Source organism: Gymnoscopelus braueri (assembly GCF_963280865.1).
Source record: "Gymnoscopelus braueri genome assembly, chromosome: 4".
Classification (NCBI taxonomy): domain Eukaryota; kingdom Metazoa; phylum Chordata; class Actinopteri; order Myctophiformes; family Myctophidae; genus Gymnoscopelus; species Gymnoscopelus braueri.
The window spans coordinates 30,543,110-30,568,249 of record NC_137605.1 but is presented as its reverse complement, the minus strand read 5'-3'; the positions used below and the strand labels follow the sequence as shown (position 1 = coordinate 30,568,249).

The 25,140-nt window shown below is 42.0% G+C and overlaps 2 protein-coding genes across 2 annotated transcripts; one reads left to right on the top strand and one right to left on the bottom strand.

Moving 5' to 3' along the window:
* Window positions 1-268: 268 nt before the first annotated feature.
* Window positions 269-8,944, top strand: onecutl (one cut domain, family member, like; the record flags this gene model as incomplete). Its single annotated transcript, XM_080425462.1, has 2 exons — window positions 269-1,334; window positions 8,634-8,944. 2 exons carry the CDS (start codon window positions 269-271, stop codon window positions 8,942-8,944), a joined length of 1,377 nt encoding a protein of 458 aa, XP_080281588.1.
* A 4,819-nt stretch (window positions 8,945-13,763) lies between these two features.
* LOC308083226 (cathepsin S-like) lies at window positions 13,764-24,625 on the bottom strand. Its single transcript, XM_080425468.1, has 8 exons — window positions 24,504-24,625; window positions 19,930-20,054; window positions 19,399-19,521; window positions 18,505-18,654; window positions 17,129-17,353; window positions 16,515-16,680; window positions 14,600-14,702; window positions 13,764-14,162 (listed from the first exon to the last, which is right to left on the bottom strand). The coding sequence occupies exons 2-8, from the start codon at window positions 20,047-20,049 to the stop codon at window positions 14,063-14,065; spliced, it is 987 nt and encodes a 328-aa protein (XP_080281594.1). The 5' UTR covers window positions 20,050-20,054; window positions 24,504-24,625; the 3' UTR covers window positions 13,764-14,062.
* Window positions 24,626-25,140: the final 515 nt, after the last annotated feature.

Sequence of the window (25,140 nt, the reverse complement as noted above, 5' to 3'; positions counted from 1 at the left end):
CTACCGTTGCACACTCATTTTACTGGACTTCCAGGGAGTTTGAAGACACTACTTAACTTTATCAGATAATTAATTAGACACCCCATAAGCCAGGAAATCAATTAATTCACCGATCAATAAATCCATACTCCCGTGTAACAAGAGACCTTCCAGACGGTTAGCCTGGCTGTTGAGCAACAATAACAAGACAGATTCGAATAACAACAATAATAATAAAACGACATTTTCAGCCAAGAAACAAAATATTTTTGGGGGAATTTTTAAAAAAATGGATGGGGGTCTAGGGGAGATGTCCCTCCACAGCCACCCGGAGCTGGCGCATGGCCAGGATGGCAGGCCCATGCTACATGCTCGGGATCTTTCAGCTGCTTTCCCCAGGCCCTCCCTAGGGGGGCCCACCATGTCCCTAGAGCCAGAACATCGTCCACCAGGCTTTGACCACTCCATGTCAGCGCTGGGCTATGGCGGGGATGCTCCATCCAGTTGTGGTAGCACCTACACCACCCTCACCCCTCTTCAGCCCTTTGATGACAAATTCCACCACCATCACCACCATCCCTGCCTGCCGGTCAGCAATGTCATTGGGAGCTTCACCCTGATGCGTGAGGACCGAGGCCTCAGTGGCAACTTCTATAACCCGTATGGCAAGGATCTGGCTATGTCCCAGAGTCTATCCCCACCCTCCACCGGCTCAGGCCTGGGCTCATCCATGCATGGTTATGGGAGCCTGGGAAACAGCCCCAATGGCAGCGGGGGCCAGATGCTTCCTGGTGGGTACGAAGTGCACGGAGGGAACATCTTCTGTCGGACATCAGATTTTGCCCGGGAGATGTCCCCGCCTGGACTTGGAGGAGTCGATGCTTCGGTGGGCCATCAGCTGAACAAAATGGACGCCCACCAACACGTACCGGGCCACCATCCTCACCTCTACAGTCAGCACTACCAGCCTCACCACCACCCCGGCCAGCAGGCCTCCAAGATGGGGGAGCATCTACACTCATCCTCTTCAGCCTCGTCCTCGCCCATGAGCGAGGGCATGTTGCCCGGTGTGCAACCTGGCAGTGCCAGTGGCATTGGGGGAGGAGGGCAGGCAGGAGAGGAGATCAACACCAGAGACGTGGCCCAGAGGATCATCACTGAGCTGAAGAGGTACAGCATCCCTCAGGCCATCTTTGCAGAGAGGGTCCTGTGTAGGTCACAGGGCACACTGTCTGACCTCCTGAGGAACCCCAAGCCCTGGGGCAAGCTCAAGTCCGGCCGTGAGACCTTCAAGAGGATGCAGCGCTGGCTCCAGGAGCCTGAGTTTCAAAGGATGGCCTCACTCCGGCTGGAGGGTAAGATATGCCTTTGCTCTCTCCCCATGCACAACTACACAGCTACACAGCTACACAGCTACACACACACACACACACACACACACACACACACACACACACACACACACACACACACACACACACACACACACACACACACACACACACACACACACACACACACACACACACACACACACGACTAAAATATGATTTGAAAACAAACACATACACACAAACTCACTCACTCGCCTTGTTTTCCCCAAGCACCTTCCCTCTCTATGTCTTCCACAAAATTCTCTTCTCTGAGTTCAGTATGCTGCTCAGGTCAGGATTTGAAGAAAAGCGAGACAATCCTACTGATATTAGCCCAGTTCATACCACTATTTGGCTTGATCTTAAACACTAGAAGGAACTCAGGGATACATTGAGGACAGTCCAGACAGAAACAGGCCATATGTCCAGTCCCTTTGTTTACTTTGCTCACACACTGCCCCTATTGATCTGTACAGTAGCTCTAATCAAAAGAGCCACAGACATTTGCCCTCTTCTTAAATGAACCATGAAGATCAGCATGGGCAGCAGTTGGAAATTTAATCGCTTTCCAGTCCACAAAATAATTTGTGCAGATGTGCCATTCTAGAGCCACTGATTGATTCTAACAGTGATTTATATCTGCTCTGTGCTTGGCTGAAGTTGACTTGGCACGGTGGTTGATGTAAATTGAGATTGAGCTTTCGCCAGACATTTCTTATCAACATCGTCACAGAAGCAATTAATGCTAGGCTAAAAAGAAATGCATTTGTTTCTGTTGTTTTACACAGAGGCACCACACTTTGCTTTTTATTCATTCTCTACAATATTCTATTATCTTGGAAAACAGAATAAATGATTGGTTAAGTGGAAGAGCATGCAATATTCATACTGACTTCTAGGAAGAAAGATTTCTTTTTTTTAAAAGGCAGAATGTAATCTGCTGCTTGACATTTGATATTCTTGGGGGATATGGATTGAAGACAAGACAGCACGGTGTACAGTGCAATGTTACAGTGTTGTGCCTCCATAGGGACCAAGAACCCATCTGATACACGAGGCACAGAAAGAGATCCAAGTGAACACAGTAATATGAGATGAGCAGAGGGGAGTGTGTCTGTGTGTTTCTGCAAGTGGGCTGCTCACTGTGGGGGTCTGTGAGCAGTACGTGTGTGTAAGCCAGCCCAGTTGATCACTGCTTTTCGCTCTCTGTCAGCAGCTCAACTGATTAAGCCCAACAGCACAATAGGGTTCATAGGTAATGATTGTGCACTCTTGCAATCCCCTCACAATTATTGATCTTTGATTGTTCGGCTCTCAGAGCACATGTGTACAACCTCCGTTCAACAAAGTGTTACACCAATCACACCCAAACCGGTTACGAAGTGATGAATTAGGCTTGGAGATACTGTAATTGTGCAGAAATGTTGCTCTAAAGACAGCTGGTTTATGGGCAGTCTTTCTGCAGTGTATTCGAGATGCATACCCATTTCTATTTAGCAGGATAAAAGTGAGTGTTACATCTTTTGTCTTTATTTTGTCTGGAATTATGCATTACATATAATTTTTAGCTTATTCGTCTTTACAAACAGAGACATTTTTTAACAACCCACCGCTCAAAATCTAAGCAGCGGATCAATCATGCTCATAAAAAATTAAGGGCCCTACGCAGAGAATGTATTACCAGCATGCTAACATTTGACAATGCTTTTCTCTCACTCCCACATGGCCTAAACTTGCATATTTTAGTTCTTGGCAAAGCCACAATTTGGACAGCTCGGCACTTTTCTACATAACCTACTTTCCAAGGGGGTTGTTTTTTTTCTTCCCTGGCCAACCCCCTTTTGTTTAATTACAAGCCTCTATTGATTTCCATGGGAAAGAGCAGCACGCCTTGCCCACACACACCTCGGCCGCATCGGCAAATCGAGACTGGAATTAGAATGCAGAGTGCCCTGTGCTCCCTAGTCTGAAGATAACTCAAGCACTCTCTGCTTTACGCCTCGAGTTTTAAAATGATCCTCCTTAATGCAGCACTCGCTTAAATACATACCATACCGTACCCTTCAACATGACAGTGTCAGCCAGCAATAATCTGTTGTTCTGATAATTCCCTGCTATCTGTCCAGTATTGGGGGCTGCTGTACAGAGCATCTGAGGCAAATGCAGTCAACATCATTATAGACTTTTAGTTGTCATTTTCCTTTCATACATGTCTCTATGCGACGACACTGTGCAGTACTTACACAGAGCGGGAGGTGATCCCTTGGATTTATCTGCAGTATGTGTTTTTTTCCCTGTGGTTTGTGGTGGTTATGCTCTATTGGATTACTGCACTGTATATGAGATGCATCTTCAGCCCGACCTTAGGCTGTGTGGAGTAGGCAATCAGGATTTAGCCCAAGAAGGAGGCAGGCGAAGCAGGATAAAGACCACACAGCCGTGCTCCAACACTTTAAGTCGAGAGGAGGGGGATCAGAGACTATAACTTTAAAGATGATGGCTGAAGCCCTTGACTAAAGGTCTAAATGAATAAGAAAGGTCAATGTGGTTTATGTGTCGGCTGCACTGCCTGCCTACCCCCCCATCCCCCCTTAGTAATGAAAGCCACAAAGACCCATCCATTGCTGCATACAGTTCACATTCGGTTAACAAAAGCTCAAAGGTCACAGAGGACGGCGTATGCATATCAGGAATCGTAAACAAGCTAATATGGCCTTAGCAGCATGGTCCTCCCCAAACAAACAGAGTTGATTTACTTATTTATTTATTCTTTATCTGGTTTTAGCAGCTCCCCCACTCTGGTGCTGAAAGGGTTAACCAGCCTCTGTGGGTCGAGGAGTCTGAGCTGCACAGATTTAATCAATAATTTCTATCAGCCCCTGGCCCAAGAAATCAGCAGGGGGTGGGCTGGGGCTGGGGCTGGAGGGGTGGTGGGGATGTTTGGGGGGGGGGGCAGGGAGGGGGGCAGGCTGTGAGGGGGGGGGGGGGGTGGTGGTGAGGGGGATGTAGGTTCAGACGCCGGGGGGTAGGGAAAGGGCTTTCGATCACGTTTCAGCAACACGAGACAGGGGCATACATCATGATTAGGGGCTGTTCCCACGATCATAAGAACCCTATAGGGGAATATTTATGTCTCCAGGAGTAGCCCGAGTGCCAGGGATTTATAGCATGGTAATTGTGAGCCTTTTACACATGATTACAGCATAAGGAAGCATTTACTTAATGGTCGGCGTTATGATCGTCGGTAAGGATTGGGAGGCACAGGAGGGACGGAGGGGCGGAGGAAAAAGAGTGGTCGGGCATCCTGACTCCTCCATCAGCCCATAAATCCACGGTACAAGCCAGCTAACCACCGCTATCATGTCACTCCTTTCATTACTACATGTACTGTAGCTGTGAGTGCACCATAGAATGCCTTCTGCACACTTCTCCAATCCAGGTGTAGCCGGTAAGGTGTATTCATAGTGAAAAATGTAACATTTGGAATATAAACTATATTATTATAATCTATATAATATTAAAACATTGACATAATTTCTGACATCTTGGACTGTTTGGATTTTAATGAGACATGGTTCGATACCTCTCAGAAATGCAAACGAGCTGTAGATGTCTAAAAGCTAACGGCCCCTCTGCACTCTCAAGTTGACAAGAGTGCATCCTCTAGTCAAATGCTTCCTTCAGATGGTGATTGGAAGCGAATATACACCGGGAATTAACATGAGATTTATTCATGTGTAATTCAATGTATGAGGTTCAGAAATGCAGGCGGTTGTCAAAGCAATCAATGCTATATGGTGCTGTATAGCAGTCTCATATGTGATGCTCTTTGTGATAATAATGATGGCACTGGTGTGGAAAGGACGGCATTAAGGTCACACTTATTTTTCAAGTGCTCTACTGATGAGAGATATTTGCCACTATGTGGTTGCTACTGAGGTGCCGGCCATACAGTAAACATCAGTATCAGTGCACAGCAGCGTGTGAGATGTTTCTCAATGGGGAGATATAAGCCAATCAATTGAACGTCTCAGTGCTGCTTTGGGACCAAAGGTATAGCCTCGTTGTGTGTGTGTGTGTGTGTGTGTGTGTGTGTGTGTGTGTGTGTGTGTGTGTGAGTGTGAGTGTGAGTGTGTGTGTGTGTGTGTGTGTGTGTGTGTGTGTGTGTGTGTGTGTGCGTGCGTGCGTGCGTGCGTGCGTGCGAGAGAGAGATAGAGAATCCATTTAAGTGTGTGTGCATGTACACCAATGCTTACACTTAAAAGCCCATTTCATACCATCAGCAAAAAAAAAAAGACACAAAAAAGAAAAGAAAAACTCCACCACACATTGCTGATTGAAACCTCTAAAAGTGTGCATTTAGGTAATTACACGAGTCGCCCAAATATGTTTTAGTCCACTTAGGGCTTCTAAACACTCTGCCGACTCTGCTCATTTCACTCACCTCTGACGTAACCCCCTTTAATAGAAAATAAATTAGTTCTCTCTAAAGTGATTATCACTCACTCTTGCCGCCACATGTAAATGACTTTTATGAGAAACTAATGATGTTGAAGTGTCCACTAAGGCTAGGCAGAGGGGAAGTGGAGGAGACAGACAGAGAGAGAGATAGAGATAGAGAGACAAGAGGGAGGATGTGTTGGCTCCGTACACAAAGACAGAGATTGGTGTTGTGTTTTCTGTAACTTTAGAGGTGGTGTGGTGGTCCTGGCGAAGTGGCAATTTTGGTAACCTAGGCATAAGCAGCATCATGTAATGCCTCCCTGACCCCTAAATAATAAATAATTGCTACCATCATACCAACTTACTGCTACTGCTACTTACTTGCTCAAAAATACAGTTAGGCCTTAGCAAAACTACTGTGAATGGCTGCCTGCTGCTAAAACCTACCAAATTAGTTTGACAAAATTAAGTTAATGGTTTTTATGAGAAAACGGGGCATGTTGAATCCATCATAATTGCTAGTCACTATTAAAAAAAATGTAAGCGCAGCAAAGGAATTGATCATTGCAGACATTGAGCTACTAGTTGTTAGAAATTCCTCATTTATAGGGGTACTGATAGTGGTTAAGGCGCATACGACATAGGCTCTAATGCAGCCTGACAGCAAGTCGTGGGTTCGATTCCCTGGCCCGGCGGCCTTTTCTGCGTGTCCCTTCCTGTTTCCTGTCACTCTTCACTGTACTATCCAGTAAAGGAAGAAAAGCCCCAAAAATATATTAGAAATCCCATATTTATAGAAACATCCAAAATATGATATATTTATTATTATATATAATATTATATATAATGTATTCATGATTCATGATGCTGAATCATATACTCTTGCGTATACGTATATATCCGAAAGAACCATAGAAGTCCAGTACACAGCATATTAGGCTGTCAGACTCAAATTAGCCATTCAATTCGGCAAGAAAGACAGAGGGAGAGGATTACTGACCAAGAGGAATATGTACACGTGAGTGTGTGTGCACGCGCACGTGCGGGCACACACACACACACACACACACACACACACACACACACACACACACACACACACACACACACACACACACACACACACACACACACACACACACACACACACACACACACACACACACACACACTAAATACAGCAGAAACAGATTGATAGCCAATGAGTCAATGACAGGCAGAAGCGTTAGCACATGAAAAAAGCATGGTGCCTGGCCTACACTGTATAGGACTAATAGCCATCTTCTTATTGACTTGTTTAGTAAAATCCACTTTCCACAGTTTGTCACTCTCAATTATACATACATCAATATTATATTGATGTATCGTGTTGTTAGACTAGATATCGTCTGTGATTTTGGATTTCTTAATATCATTATATATCTTTTCCTGGTTACTCACTTAACATTTTTTTTCTTCAAAATAGCCTATCTACAAGCTCACAACGCATCGCATTGCCACGCGTTGTGAGCTTGTAGATCAGCCATGTTTTTCTAAATATTTGCTACATTTTTAAAAAATTGCGAAAATAGTAGATCTACAAGCTCACAACGCACCACAAATCGTTATAGAGGTTGTAGCTTTTTTAAAGCAATTTCTCGTTAGGGGGCCTGCAGCCAGAGGCTATGACAATTTGGGGGTTCTTGAAAGAAAGGATTATCCCATTTTAGATGCTCCAACAGTGTAATTTATTTATTATAGTCCAGCATGGAAGTGTTTGAGAACTCCTGAGCGTGTATGTGGTGAGAGGCAATGACCACCACGGGAGGGGAGGAAGGTTCAACAATGAACACACTGAATTCAACACATCTCATTCCCAAAAGAGCCCAACCTACACACAATGCTGTATCCTCAAACTCCTTTAGTGGACTACATTGAATGTTTTACTGAGTAATCTTGTAGATTTTCCTCAAGGAACTGATTCTTGAATTCTGAGTCTTGTTATGGCGTGAACATGATAGGTCTTGGCTACATGAATACTGTGAAAGGATTTTTTAGATGTTTCACAACTGCTGTCATTCACTGAATTTGGCTGAGTTTAAAAACTTTGGCATTGGGACAATTTATAAAAATTATAGTAGATTATAAATACATTTGTTGTTCGATTTTCAAATGTGTTAGTTTGTTGCACTTTCTCATTTCTTTCAGTGGGAAATGCAAAAGAATAAAATGATAAAGAGTGGATAATTTAGTAAATGCCACCTCATTTCATAGATGCAATTTATGACAAAACTGTCAATTTTCTTTTTACGTTGTGAATACTTATTGCATTAGTTTCATGCACTTCTTCAAAGGAGTACGGGTGCATTTATCATCTATAATTAGCTCTTCTAAGATTAATTAAGTGTGTGGGTAATCTGGGTATATGTGTGTGAGTATAAGGTTTTTATTTCCTGGGGGTTGGGCAGGGGGCAGTATCGTGATTTGCACATTGTCAGCAGGCTTTACAGTTTACACTGTACTCAACCATTGTGTATAGAGACCATGGTGATAACATCGGAGATTTAGCTGGGCCTAGTTATCTAGTTTATTTTAAGTAGGCTACAGCAGCTCACTGGCAATAAGATGTGATCGTGTGAACATCTTAATTCCTTTACTGTGCAATGAAACAAGTCGCTGATTCATCTCTTTTAACTAATCAAAGTTGCTTAGCTAATCTGTTTTCTTTCAACAAATCCCCTTTCTCCCAGTTAATCCATTTGTCCTAGTTATGCAGCCAGTCTGTTAGCTAACCAATCCACCCCCCCCTGAATTGTATTTATTTATTTGATTCCATTTTATTTCCCCATCTGCCCTCAGCCTGCAAGCGGAAGGAGCAGGAGCAGAGCAAGCTAGAGCGCAACCAGGGCCCCAAGCGCACCAGGCTGGTGTTCACTGACCTGCAGCGACGCACCCTCTTGGCCATCTTCAGGGAGAACCACCGACCAGCCAAAGACCTGCAGATCACCATCTCCCAGCAGCTGGGCTTGGAGCTCTCTACCGTTAGCAATTTCTTCATGAATGCCCGCCGCCGCAACGTCAACAAGTGGGCGGAGGAGGGCCGTCCCTCCTCCACTGGCTCCTCGGGCTCCAGCGTCTCATCCTCCGCTGTGTCCTGCAGCACGGCCTGATGGAAGAACACACTGGAGATGCAACACGGGAAGGTGCTGAGGGAGCAAGGGGGCACATAGACTGGTCTGGGCAGAGATCGGCCGAAATAATGTCCTCCTCGTTATCAGGGAGCGACCGAGGCGGCTAATATTGAAGTTTTTATGAAGTATCTTGAAGCATTTTTTCAAACCAAAGTTGATCGCCCCCTTGAAATGGAAGGGGGCGATACCAAGAATGATATGATTGTAGGATATGAGGTCCTACGTTGTATAGTCAAGGGTGCATATAAGTTGATTTGACTTGAAGAGTCACACCCTTACACAGACACCATCTCGTTATTTTGATTATGTAGATTAGAGATCATGAGGGTATTGCAAATCAGGAGGAAGAATATTTTGATGTACCTTCAAATCTAAAGTCATCTCTCCGATGTGAAGAATCAAGAGGTGTTGCTCACTCACAGCTGGAGAGCTCCATTGTGTAATTTCCTAATCAAAATGTTCACCATCTGTTAGACTAATTTAATTCCCCATGTCCTTAAGCCCTATTTTTTCTCAAGAATCATGGTGAAAAGAGAGAAATAGGCATTTTTTTTAACACCAGTCCATCACATACAAGCTTTTTTTCTGAAGAACCTACTACCCCTTTTCTTAGCATATGTTGCCATGGTTATGGTTCACAGGACTACAGAGGTGTTCCAAGTTCCGAATCCGGAATTATCAGGAGGTTTCCTCTGTGTCCATGACTCTCCCAGCTGTCAATCATTACTGTCAACCGGAAACCTTGGCTGTCCTTCCCTATTTTCTGTGAAGACGGTCCCGACTTGAATGAATCAGAGTTTTCAAGGAGGGAACTGTTCGTGTATATCACCGTACACTGGGACAGGATCAATAAAAAGAGGCAAAGGATTCCGAGGGATGTGGGAAGCAGAGCCTCATTGGTGCAACCTTCTAGCTTTAAGACACTGACTGAGCTTCCAGTCAAAAGCTCCATAGCCATTTTTGACTGAAAAAGAAGAAACACCCTTTGAACACAAAGGCTCTGGAGGAAAGACGTACACCCGACACAATGTATAGTGATGTTGTAGTATTTCTTTTTTCCACTTGCATATTTCCAAACAACTCAGCTGAACACAACCTCTGCTCCATTGCAAAATCTTTTTTTACAGATGTCTAGAAAATGGAGGAATGTGATTCTTTCAGCCCTTTTGTACAGATATCAAGCACATCACTCTATTTATAGAAACACGTTGGAAGTGTGGGGCAGTTGTTCAGGCCCTGCTTGGCGTGCAAGGTCATTTTTGGTCCACAAAGGAATGGTTTTTAACATGCCTCCTTATAGCCAGTTGAATTGGAGCAAGAAGGTTTAAAATGCAATTTGCCGATCCGATCAACATATTTATGACTGCTTTTGTGTATTTATTGTTTTTCCCTTTTTTTCTTTTTCTCTCTATTTATTTGGTTATTTATTTATGCTATCTATATACTGTAAGTATTTATTTAACGATGCTTTGTATGTCTGTGTGAAACTGAAGACTTTTTCCTGATGGGCACTTTTAGCTGTAGGATCCCATCGTAATACCAAAGATTAAGATTATCCTCCCTGAATGTACGACCTGAACCCCCGTTCCTGTATTCCCCTTGTTCCTGAACCCTTACCAGTTCCTGTATCCACCCACACCCTCACCCAGTGATGTTACAGTATGTATCTCTATCTTTAAGGCCTGGCCTTTGTTTTTGTTTTGTTTTTAATGTAGAATAATGGGGATTTCTTTACTCTTGCAAATGTCTCTATGGTCAGCTGTTATGCCAAGGCCAAAGCTTGTTTGAATGTTGTGGTAATAATAATAATGATAATAACGATGATAATAATAATGATGTGACATCCCATAGGTTCACAGGTTTCTTGTAAAGTTGTGTTCAAACCAATGCCATTCAGCAGAGCGTGCACTGTGTCCAGGGGGACCCACTTAAAGCGGTGTACGGAGGCCTTTGAGTGCGAGTCCTTCAGGACCACATGCAAACGTGTATTGTGCATCTGCCTGGGGACTGCATGGCTGTGACTCCCCTCACCGATGCAGCACAGACTCTCTAGTCACTATGTCTGTGTAAAATATCCGTCTTCCATGCGCCAAACCCTTCTCCCAGTTCTCTCAGTTCCAATAGGTTCTTAGGGCTGTGTCCCGGTCTTCTGTGGTGCATAGTGCTGTGTGATTCCCTGCACTTTGGCCCTGTTAAGTTTGGATTGACGCGGTTACCACACAGAACCTGACTCATCTGACCATTTGTCAAATGTGGCAAAAGAGTGTGTCTGAACCGAGGCTGAGTTTGACCATTCTCCGCCCTCTGTCTGTCTTTAACATTCGAAGGGGCGTGTGCTGCTGGGGCCCCTTTCACAGCGTGCACTTGAAAGACGGGCGGTCATGAAAGAGGCCATCGACTTTTTTGCTGACTTCAAAGAGAGGGCTTTTTTCATCCCTGGTCTCCTCTCTGGGTACATGGTCTGGGGTCCGCTCTCGGCCAGACCTGTGGGCTTTAGGGCGCATTCACAGGGGGCGGGAGGGAGATCAGAGAGGTGGCTGAATCATCTAGAATGGGAGGGCGGGGGTATGGGGCAGTTGAAGGGGGGTGGGGGGCATGGCAGTGAATTAAACTTTAATGAGCAACAATTGTACGCATGCTGAGAACGAAGGGGGGTGGAGGTGGCGGCACGAGGTTGGATCTGGTCCATAGAAGAAGAAAAATAAGAAACTTTCCTTTCCTGACCGTTTCCTTGTCACTCATGGTACTTAACCTGAGACAAGGTGACATATTTTAGGGTCCTCTTTTGTCATACTTGACCATGAGTCTGATCCAAAGTGGAGACCAAGCTATTTGTATTTAACCAGTCACCTTCTGTTCTGCGTCAACTGAGGGGAGTCCTCCGCCTTTCCAGGTCAGAGTGAATTCTGTAGGCCAACGCAGGTCATCTATGCTGCCATTGTAGCCTGCGGCACCCCCTAGTGGATTTTGTGAAAACTTGACCCTGAACTGAGGGCTGCAGCCAGGGTGAAAGCAGTCAGCTGGGAGCATAAATAATAAAACAGCAAAACTGAGGGAAAGCAAAGCATATGGTTAAAATAGCAACATTTGTTGAGTGAGAGTAAAACAACCAAAGATTGTTGGGCATCTGCTGAATCATTGTGTATCATGGGTAGATTTAGCAGTTCCCTATCTGAAGTACTGATCCAAAAAGCACCCGTGTGGTTAGGTTCTGTGTGCTAAATATTTTATGTTGCATAAACAGTATTATCTTAAACTGGAACTGAGAAACTGACATGAGGCGGTGTCTGTGGATGGAAGTCTTATGACTGTAAAGCCTGATTTATACTTTGTCGTATGACGGTATCACGCGCCAAAAATGGCAGATCTACAAGCTGAGCTTGTAGATCTGCCATTTTCGGCGTGTGACAGTATAAATTAAGCATAATTGTTCCCCATTTGTCCCTGCTCCCTTCCACCTGTGTGTACATGAAGACTTTACCCATCTACCTCAACTGTGTGCGATGTTGTGTGGCAACGATGTTCCTTAACCAAAGATTCCATCCTGTCAGGGTGTCTGTCTATCTAGTTACCTATCTATCTGTCTGTCCATCTGTCTCTTCATGCCTTTTATTCAAAACCAAAATGTGCTGGAATCAATCTGTTACAGGAGCCAACCAAGCCCAGCCAAAGCTTATGTCCAGTATGTTAGAGTGTCATATTTAGTACATATTCTGTATATAAAAAAATCATTTTCAAGACCAAAAAGAAGGAGGTGACAATCCAAGCAAGGAGGATCTTGCTGTAATCAACGTTGCCTATTCCTTGTTTTTCCGAAAACTCGAATCATGTGACTTACTGTAACAGAAAAAGCCCAAGAATCAAGCGCTCACCCAAACAAAGGTCAGAGGAGACAAAAGCTATTTTTCCACATTTGTAAACCACCTCACCCCACCCTCTCTTTTTTCCAAGATGTTTAGTGTAGTTGAAATCCTGTTTGATCCCACTGTTGTAAGTAGGAATTAATGAAATCCATACAAAAAGCTTTAAACGGGGAAGAGCTGAGGGAAATATTATATTTGACTAAGTCTGCGTTTCCTTGGCTTGGAACCAACCCACCATGCTTTATCGTGCCATTCTTGTCCATGTGTTAGACTTACTATTGAATGTGGCTAACCAACCAAAGGCTTTGAAAAAAGATACACAACACTTTAAACTTCAATCATGGTGGGACATTTTGTATCAACAACTAAAGAAAATCCCTTTGAATACCTCATGTGAAAATTGTTTGTTGTGATGTTGCACTAAAAAATAAAAATGACTCATTTGTAACCCAAAAGTGTATTTTGGCCTGGTTGTGTTATTCTGTTATTTTATGGAGAACTGGAGATTATGTCAGTATCAGATTGAAGGCTGATTTATACTTTATTGCACGGCGGTGTTGCATCGCGACACATTGTGAGCTTGTAGATAGGTTATTTTGAGCATGCAACACTATTGTATGAAGAAATAATCAGGCTTGAGGAAATGGAGCCTGCTTCTCCCATAGAAATAGGAAAGTATAGAACAGACCATGTCAAACATGGAAGAGGAAGTAATCAGTCCGCTGGGGACTCTGTGACATGTTTGTTCGACATGGAATCACTCCGCAAGCTACGAATCAATGAATCCATACCAATAAGCGTCATCGGGTGAATACAGCCTATCTCATATCTATGGCCTCTTCTCTCCTACAGAGAAACACCAGACAAACGCGCACATACACAGTGTTTCAATTCACACAGTAAAATGTGGGTAAAATCTGAATCAAATCAACAAATGAAATCAACACAGATAATTTTATTGTGCAGCTGTGTAACAGTATGACAAACCCTCTGGTGGTAGAACTTAATTTCCATTCTCTGGGAAATGGTTATAACAGTTCTCTCCTATAAAGGGTTTTAATTTCCATAAAATAGTTTAATGTTGACCACATTGGCCAAATATCTTAAAAAAGTAAAAAACAAAATACTGCGGGCCGGGGAAATAAAGTAATATTAAAATTAATCATAAAAGAAAAAGGATATATTAGACAGAGGGATGTCCAGTATTGCTTAGATAGTTTCCTTGGGTCAGGAACTACATGACTGGATAGCAGGCATATTGAACAATGCCACACTGGTCCCCGTTGTTGCGTGACATGCGGATGTAACCCTGGTCTCCAAACGTCGCTCCCCAGCTAGAAAAAGAGCGAGTACGTCATTCTTCCAGGAAGGTAATGGTGATGCTTCTTCTTACATACATATAAAACATGAATATACTTTCCCCACTTGATAAATAGTTATTTGCCTGGAAATTCTCTTCATATATATATTAAGGATATATTCTCTTGTTGATGTGATTTGACTACAAAATGAAGGTTATTGTACAGTTGCACTCATTATTAGACTCACTGTGGATTCTAGCAACATGTTAAATTGATGGCACAGTGAATCCACCTAATGAGGCCTTATAGTACCATAATATAATTATATCATTATATATCATTTAAAATGAACAACAGAAAGACAGATGTCTTTGGTCTTTGGAAGTCTTATGGACTCTACATCCACTTAATATGTATGTATGAAGCAGATGGACACTGGAATATGAATTAAGTGTGTGAAATCCCTTTACCTGTTCTTAACCAACCAGTAGTCTTCTCCATTCAGTGTACCATAACCCACAGCCAGGACCGCATGGTTGACCCTCTGTGAGCAGCTTGGGTCATTGTAGACTCCTGAAATGATGCAAGACGGGGTATTGTGGTGAAATGCATTCCGTTTCAAATCTATGCTTTCAAGATAAATTAAGCATTCATGCATTGTCTTCAATTACTCTCTGGCTAAGTCACATCATTCTATGAGTGATTTGATAGGCGAATTGACTTAAATCATGAATTCATTTTAAATCTTAAAAGCACACTCTTAAGGGTTTTATTTGTGTAAAACAACAACAACAACAACAACAACAATAATAATAATAATAATAATAATTGTAATAATAATAATAATAATAATAATAATATGGACACATTAAATAAAAGGCCGGTACTTGTATATGTAAGAAACTTGGTCATGAAGAATATGAATAGTGCTATGAAGTTATTGTTATTATTGTTTTAATTTACTATGATACATTGAATGTTATTAAAAGTTTTGTATTGTACAGTGGGAGCGGGAGCAGTGTCGCCCAAATTGTTAGGGTTCAATAAACGTATCCCCGGTGACGTTAGATCAATCTATTTATAATGGATGCCATGTTATTCACAGTATAATAAGGATCTGGAAACAAATCAAAACTTATTTTGGGAACCACTCACTATCTTTCCTGCTCCCTATAGCTGGAAACCCCTCATTTCCACCATCCCAACTTGATGACGTGTTTATACAGTGGAAGGGCTTGGGTATATGCACAATTGGTGATCTTTGTATAGATGAAACATTTGCCTCATTTGCTCAGTTGCAGGAAAAATATAAACTCCCTAGGAGTCATTTCTTTTAGGTTTCTACAGGTTAGGAACTACTTCCGTAATTTTTCTCCTTCTTTTGAGAAAGCATCACCTTCACCCTTAGATAGGTTCTTTCTCCAAAATATAGAACCAGGCAAGAAGGTGTCACATTTTCATTACAAGCTGTAAATCTCCCTACTACAGTTAAATTGGCGTTAGAAAATGAGTTGGGGACTCAAATTCCCGATGAGCTCTGGGAAGACAGTCTTCAAGAAGTTGCTCTATCAACTCCAGACACTGCCTCATTCAGTTTCGACTCATACATAGACTCCATTATTCCAAATCAAAACTACACAAGATATTTCCAGATATTTCTTGGCACTGTGAGAAATGTAATGAAATAGAGGCAAATCTTCTTCACAGCTTCGCCCCAACTGCTCTCAGATACAGAGATATTGGATTAAGATTTGTGAGACATTCTCCCATAATTTGAGTATTCATATTGATCCCGATCCTGTGCTAATTATTCTGGGAACATTGAAAAGGTTATTTTGACGAGAGCACAGCGACAACTTCTCTCATATGGTCTGCTTACAGCTAAAAAGTTAAATTTGACACATTGGAAAAAGAAGGAGGCTCCTGCATTTAAATATTGTCTCAATGAAATGACTAGTACACAATAAAGAGAAACAATTTGATAAGGTTTGGCTGCCCCTCGTTCGTTACATGAATAGTAGCACTTAACGGACAAGACACCATTGGTGTGTTGTTTTTGTTTTCCATGGCAACATTTAATTTTACTACTTTATTTTATGTAATGTCACTGAACAGTAGGGGTGGGAGGGATTGAGGGTTTTCTTTTCCTTTTTGTCTTATTTGCTGTGCTTTTTTCTTTGAAATTTGTTTTAAATATATATGAAAAAAAATAATGTACATTGTACAAATTGTACATTTTATAATCTGATCTTAATAAAACATCTTTGACCAAAAAAGAGAAGTTCTGTATTGTGATCTATGAAGCCAATGAACCACTCTCTAGTCCAGTGCAAAGTCTTAAGGCCATTTGCAACCCATGGGGCCGGCTGACAACGTGTTCCCTACCGCTGCGGTAGAAGGCGAACCTGGGTCGCGTGGCATCGATTGCCACAGACACGGGTCCGATGGTGGCTAGGGTCTGCTTCAGCACCTCCTCATTCCCCTGGGGGATGAATTCGTACCGGGAGCAGTTGGCTGCACGGTGTTTGGGATCATAGCGGCACTGTTGTTGCTGAAGTGAGACAAGACAACAGGGTCAATCTTGTGCAAGTGAACCAGAAGAAAACTGATTTATACTTTGTTGCACGCCGGTGTCCCGCACTGATGTCGCATACTTAAAATAGCTGATGAAGCCTACAGGCAAAACACACTGTTCACTTCAATGTATTTATATTGAAGAGACTCGTCCATGTAAATACCATGTAGATACACTGAAGTGAACCGAGCATAATACTACATACAGGGCATCCACAACCCGATTCCAAACACTGACATATGAAGAAATGTGTAAAAGTCCAACCTGAGTTTACACAAACAAAATAATTTTTCAGATGTTGGCATCTACAGAAGAAATACAATAGCCAAACAAGTATTTTGACTAATGTAAGTTTACAACATGCCATAAAAATAAAGGTTGTTATTATTGTTATTATCATCACAATTTTATTAAAAGAACTCACCACTCCTCTGTAAGGATAAGATGCATCGCTGTCAATACCGTGATTGTCAATAACATACTGGAAGGCTTTTTCCATGTGGCCTCCATCGCAGCCATGGTTGCCGTATTTGGACGAGCAGTCCACCAGGTTCTGAGGGCTGAGATCTTCCAGTTTACCAGTTTTCTTGGCCAGCTGGCCCTCCAGGGCCCCTGCAGCACTGAACGCCCAGCAAGAGCCACAAGGGCCCTGGAGTCAAACACATAAAATGGCTTTAGTATTACTGTAATGTGCACTGTAACATGCATCAATTAGCTGTTGGCATAATGTAATTAATTCTAATGTTCAAAGGACAAATAAAAAAAAATAGCAGAAATAGCCAATCTACAAGCTCAAAACGCGTTGCAATGCTACTCGTTATGAGCTTCTAGATAAGCTATTTTCACTATTCTGAGTAAGACAGGCTTAAGTTGTATTAAACAGAATATATTGGAAATAAGTGAGCAATTCTTTGGTGACATTTTGTCGTTCAGAGTTGTTTAAACTCATTGAGCAGGTAGGCCAGGATATGGCTCCGGTCTGTGGAGGGATGGACACCTTTTCAAAGTTCAATATTTCATTCACTGACTGGACAGTGTGTCTAATACCAGGTCATCGTGACAAATGTTAAATGTCATTGCATTCATTGTTTGCACGATCCTGCAAAAATAAACGGATCTAACCGGCGACGATGTGTGAAAATACATTCAAGGTAAAAATAAAAAAGTATCTAAAGTGTCGACAATCGACACAATGTAGTGTGTGTCAAGTAGTCCAACAACTCTGGGACACCTGATACAAAAACTAGGTGTGGGTTGTAAACTTGCACAACAAGCTCTTGAACTGATTCATGACCTAAAATAACAAAGAGAGGAACTGTGACGACATAATGTGTAGAACATTGATTCTCAAAATGGGGTCCGGGGACCCCCAGGAGTCCTTGAGGTGGTTCCAGCTTGTAGGTTATATTCAGAAATAATAATAATACCGTAATAATAAAAACATTTTTTATCATTTTGAAAAAAAAAATTTAAAAACACAAATCTTCTCTTATGGGGGTCCCTGTCACAACATCTTGTCATATGGGGGTCCGCTTTCACACACACACACACACACACACACACACACACACACACACACACACACACACACACACACACACACACACACACACACACACACACACACACACACACACATCAATGCAGGGTCCTTGATTGAGAATGTTTGAGAACCACTGGTGCAGAATGTCACATCAGTTCCCGTCATTCTTCCCATGTCTGTTCTTTGACCAACCATGCTGGTCAACCCTGCGGACTAAGCTCAGACAGAGCTTTGTTGAGACAAAGATATTTTCTTACCTGCATTTTGACACTGGTGACACAGTTCCTCTCTCTCCAGTCCATAGTGGCTGGTAAAGGGGCACCATTAGTGCTCACAGAAGCAGAGGGCTCCCTCTTGAGGTCGGAAGGAACACGGAATGTAGCAAGAGACTGAATCTCAGCCGCTGACTAGGAAAGGTTGGCAACAAATGATCAGACTTAGCATCCACTGTAGTGATCTTACAATGATGTTAGTCAATATATAAGACGGCTATGGAAAAAACAGCATCATCATTATAATCTTATGAATTGGTAGTTTCATTATGAACACTGAGTGAGGAGGCAAAAAACGTTATTATTTTAATGTACTGTATGTTAGACTGATCAGTGAAACAAGAAATTCAGTTAGTATTTTTGGAGTATTTTTGCAGTTTATTCAAATGATATTAAGGGGAATAACAAAATGAAAAGAGTGAGTATGTAAAACGTTTTACAGCCCGTTTCAGTACTTGAACTTCAGTTACAACAGATATTGCCTGTCATAAGGACCAGGAAATTACACACATACAGTAATACCAATACAAAAAAAGCTTATCAGATAGGACTGTTTCCTTCTTTGATTGATATCCTACACTGAACGATGGAATGTGCTCTATCACACCTTGAGTCTGAAATCTTGAACCATGGTACTCCGACACACACTTTATTGTCAAACTACCAAGATGCTAATTTAGAAAGTTAAAAGAAAACGGTTAGCTATGCGTGTACTTTTCTTTGGTACTGTTACTGTGAGTATATTTTGATGCCAATACAGGACTATTACTTGTAACAGTATTTCAGTATTTTAATATTGTGGTATTGGTACTTTTACTTAAGTAAAACATCTGAGTACTTCTTCCACCACTATTCTATGAGCTGATAATCTCCTCTTACCATGTCTCCCAGGTGGTTCATGTTGAGGTCGTAGGTGTGTAGGCCCATGGAGGCCTCCAGGTTATGGAGGGAGATCAGCTCCAAGTTCTCCTCCCACAATTCCCGGCGGCCCAGCTCCTCCACCTGAACAAATGCACGCATGCATGCACACACACAGCACACACGCGCACACCACACACACACACACACACACACACACACACACACACACACACACACACACACACACACACACACACACACACACACACACACACACACACACACACACACACACACACACGCACGCACACACACACACACACACACACACACACACAGCGTGTGAACACACAGTGTTTATTCTTCCTCCTTATATTCAGTTTTCAAATGTAATGTACAGCGAGACTGAGAACAAAAAATATATATTAGCCTTATGTATTATCTCTTTAAAATACAATAATTTATACATAATATATTTATTGTGTGATTCCCTCTATCCATTAAGTGTCACTTTTTTCTATAGTATATAGCATGTGCATAACGTATTACCTGTGACTGGTAGTTCTTGCCATATGTTTTCTTCCACATCTGCCAGTGCGGGTCCAGCTGGCTGTTAAATGTGGCCACAGTCAATCCACACAGAGAAACGAGCAGCACACTCCCCAACATTGTCCCTGTGCAGACAGACAATTTAGAGCTGATGAAAATCCACGCCTGCTATAGTATTCCGTGAAGGATGAAAACATATAGTAGTCGAGCCAAAAGAGTTTGTTTTTTCCCCCCAAATATTACAGGAGAAAAACAAGAAGCCTCCCATCGAAGTCGCCCTCAGTTCTACCCAATATCACATTTTCAGATGAACTTATACCTTTAGAATACCCAGAGAGGTGGGGTCAGAGACAGATTAAAATTCCACCCAGCTCAGCTGTCCTGACATGAACATGGCTGGACCAGGCCGAGCACACAGCGCAAACAATTGATCGACAATATCTGTCGATCAGAATGCCTCACCTCGGCCAGTGGACCTTCAGACAGACGGGAGCCATTGACCCAAGTCACAAACAGGTCGGGACCAAGCCGATCACTAGGCGTGCACAACTATTGGCATCCCGATATCTGTCAATCGGAATGCCCCACCTCAGCCAGTCAGTGGAGAGTGACAGATAAGACCGGAGCCATTGTCCCAAGTCTTCACTGTCTGTAGTAGACTGTATTAGAATTTTCCTCACAGGAACTAAGGCCCCTATGAGCTGATATACCCCTACCCCCTTTTTTAATGGATGGCTGTAAAGAAAAACATTTAAATGCAAAATGTATTTATTTGGTTGATGTTTGGATCCTTCCCAAAAAACTGAAAAATAGTGAAAGTGGTCGGTTCGAAAGGGACTGCAGTATCACATGTATCTCTGTAAATAAGGTCACCAAATTTGAACTGGATGTTCACAGACAGTAATTATTGCATACAATACATCATATATATATATTTTTTTTTTACCAATTTCTCTGTTTGAAGTGCTGACTGCACTAGTCACCCTTAGGGACTGGTGTGGTGACATCAGAGGATGAAGGTAATAGTCAAATATGCAAATTTTATGATAAGATAATAGTCTTTACATACTATATAAATGGTATTCTTTGGCGATTGGTCTCCTTTCTTTAATAATGACAGACATACAGACGGGTGACAAATTAAAGGAAAACCCTGATTAATTGCGTGGAGACACATAACAAATGCATATCTGCTTCCACACAGGCAGAAACAATTAAGCAATTAACTACCATGGTTCTGTGGCATGTGGGGGCAAAGATCACCGGGGGGCATGTTTTGAGGTAGTCAAAAACATCAATGGCCATGATGCTCGTGCATTTATGCGAGGAAAAGAGCAAGAACAACTCTTCCTTGGGTGACTGAGAATGTCATTGCAGGACGGGATGCAGACTATGACAGCCAGAACAGTCCATCAACAACTAGCTCACCTAGTAGGCGTGTTATAGTAGGGTTGCAGCATAAACCCCTCATTACAAAGATCCCCATTTGAGAGTTCAGTGTTGCAGAAAACCATAGGCAGGAGATGTGGAACAAGGGGGTCCCCGGCAAAAGTAGTTAACTTAGCATCACAATCATTTTAACCACTTGTATACGTTGGCAATTCAAAAATATTTGATAAAAAAAAAAAAAAAATATATATATATATATATATATATGGAACAGTTTGAATAATTTAGATTTTTTAAAACATAAATCTTATCTTCTGGGGGTCCCTGGCACAAAAAAAATGTTTGAGAACCACTGTCCTAAGGGTCGTTGCAAATCAATACTAGAAAAGTATGCTCCTGGGAGCGCAGATCTCCGCCAAGCTGGGTTGTGCCTAATTGGTAGGAAAAAAATCACGTAAAATTTGGAAGCCAATCATAGCCAATCAGAATGAAATCTGAAAAATGTTGATCACATAACTCCAGAGCTAATGTGTACTGATTTGTGTGAGTTTAGGAAAACAATCTGTAGGAGTAGTTAGCAAAAAGTGTGCTTTGAAGAAAAGCTAAATGGCTGAAAATCTATAGTCAGGTGGAAATGGGTGTGGTCTATATGGTGAAAATGTGAAAATTCTGTGAATCATATGCTATATTCTATGGCGGAACACCAACCTCAGAGACAAACTGGTCCATGCAGAACACAAGCTCTCAGTACTGAGGCAACCCACAGTCACTGGACTACCCCCACCTACTGGACACCAGCCCTGGACACTGCTCTTGTTGCACACAATCAGCTCGTCTTAAACAATTCATCAATCCATCCACAGCCTTGTACGGCATGTTTTGTGAGGCTTATGGGGATGCCAGTGATGGACTGACCCAGTGTATTATTTAATACAGAATGCAAGACGTTCCCAACCAAAACAGTGCGCTAGATTTTCCAAACAAGACATGGGTAACTGAAGAGCTGAAGGCTCCATTGAATGAGAAACAATATGCTTATAGGGAAGTAAATAAACCCAGACTGAACAGCATAAAAAAGGAGCTAAAGGGGAAAATATGCTCATGTAAGTACTATGAGCACAGACCGAAGATGGAACCTAAACTCCAGCAGAATAACCCAAAGGAGGTCACGGTGTGGAATGTGATTAGACAATGCCACCCAACCCTTGCACAGGGTACTGACACTAGCCTGGTTCCAGCCGAATCTGCCTTTGCAAAATTGCATCGCACATTAGCCCTCGGCAGTGTGTCGTGTGATATTGTCTGGCCACGCGAGGCTATACTGACACAGCAGCACAACAGCATGTTTAAGTCACTCTTTAGGCTGCCATCCATTTTTATTATAATTAGCTAGTAGTGTAGCACTGGCTCTCTAAAATGTAAACTTTGTGGTTTTAATGTAGCCTAAACTCCCTTAAGCTTATAGAGTGTTTCACTTCCCTATTAGCATATTCTATCTCTATTTTAGAAGCATTGGGGCATCCTAATGGCTTGTGAGATGTTTTCATTGATGTTGTAGATTTGTACATTTCCGATTCCACCCACATGGCAGTGCAATACAACAAGTGTGTTGCTTCCTTTCAGGTTTTCAACATGATGAATCTCAACCCAGCATCTTCTATATATAGGCTATGTACAATATACGGTATGACTATAGCTGCATACTGTGCAGACAACAAAACAGGTGTCACATAAACAACAGGAAGTCCTTTGACCTTTAACAAGCCGAGTTCAACCCATCAAGTGAGGTAAGCTAAATGTCTTGGCAGAATTTGAGTGATCAAATTCAACTGTATGAGATTCATGTCATAACAGTAGGCCAACTGGAGACCATTGATTCCAGTGTTAGATGTTAATGATGTCAAACTCTTGAATTTTCTCTGATATTCTTCTGATCTTTATGTAGACGCTTTTATTTATATATTTTTTCCTTACTTTTTTATATGACACGTTGTCCACTCTTATGTAGCCTACAGTATAATGAGTGCCAGTCAGCTGGTTCCTGTGAATGTATTTATTTGTTGTTAATCTTAGGACAGTAGCCTACATTTGAATGTGTTGTGTGATCTATTAAAGTGAAGAAAAGACATGAGTCGCCAATGGTCACGAACATCAAACTAGCTTAGTAGGTGGGAAAAAAGAGGATGTGGACTTTTTCTTTTTGCACAACATGTTTTGTTGGATACATGCTCAGAATTCATAAATTGCCACTGTGACAGTGTAGAGCAGTGGCTCTCAACCAGTGGTCCGGGGACTACCAGTGGTCCTTGAGGGGGTTCAAGGTGGTCCCCAGCTAAAATGGAGAGTAGGTAACCAAATGGACCCTTATAGATTTTTGCCGGACCCAGGGGGTCTGGCTTACATGAGGCTTTGTACCTGTTTCGTCCATACATGGGCATGGTCACTTTGTCCTTAGGCCCCAGCCATAAAAGTCTGTCCCCCTTTCGTCCATACATGGGCATAGACACAGGCTGACACGTCATGTGAAGTCTGGGTCTGGCAGAACCAGGTCTCCTGGTCTTGTTAACTCTTGACTTGAGAGTGTAAAATGAACCAAATGGACCCTTACGGTGATCCGTGGATCAAAAGGCCGAATAGATAATGGACCTTCATATGAAAACGGTTGAAAACCACTGATGTTGAGAGAGAGAGAGAGAGAGAAAGAGAGAGAGAGAGAGAGCGCTTGCGATGTTCATTTCTCTCATTTGATGAAACACCTCATAAAAACACCAACACTGAAACTACGATCATATTAGTTAGGTTTATTAATACGTATGATCAGTTGATCACTCTCAACATTTATCATCGAGAAAGTGATGTTTGCTGTAAACTAAGTATTTATATAGAAAATAAATACGCAAATATCCGATTGAAAATTCAAAAAAAACAAAAAACGAATTAATGCAGATAGTTGTGAATTCCCATGTCTTGTTAACTAAAAGCCTGCTTTGGGGCAATCAAGCCTTTCTCATAACATACGTTTCGCTCAAATAAATCGCATAAAATAGAATAATTAAAAGCCTAAACAGAAACGAAAGTAAAAGCAAACATGCATAATAGCTACAGTAGCCTACTTGTTGACAATACAAGTTAAAGTTAAAACAGAAGGTCTAACATAATATTAGGTGTAGTTATGTTTTACTTACCTTAATGTGTCGTTTTGAATCTAGTGTCGGCTGAGAGCGTCTATTGATTACACCATCAACCTGTTATCCTGCTTGTCTTTTATGACTGAATGTCACGTGGGGGAACTCAACTGTTCCTCTTTTTGTTTTTCTTTTTTTGTTTCTTCACCCTTCCTCTTCATGATTAGACTAGCTAGCAGTCCTGTCACATTATTAAGCAATAGGCTACTTTTGAGGCCTAGTACACCCTGTCGAGCAAGCTAAATGTAAGTGTGGTTCTCAAACGTTTTTATGTCAAGGACCCCCAAATTAATATGTAAATTATTTGGCCGTGGACCCGCATCAGAACACATTTTGAGCCATGAACCCACACACATTTTCAAGATTTTTTGAAAATAGCAGATGTACAAGTTCACAACACCATGTATTGTGAGCTTGTATAGATCATCTATTTTCAAATCGCCTTTGTAGGGTTAAAGTGGTTAAGTCGATTTTGATGCTATATCAACTCGTTTAGCTAAAGGACCACCTGGAAGCCATAGCCTACTAAATTATTTTTTCAAACTTAATTTTAATTCCATAACTTAAGACAATTTTTAATTGGGTTTGGTCATGTAAGCCGAATTTGACCAAAAGCCTATGTGAAAATTGCATATTA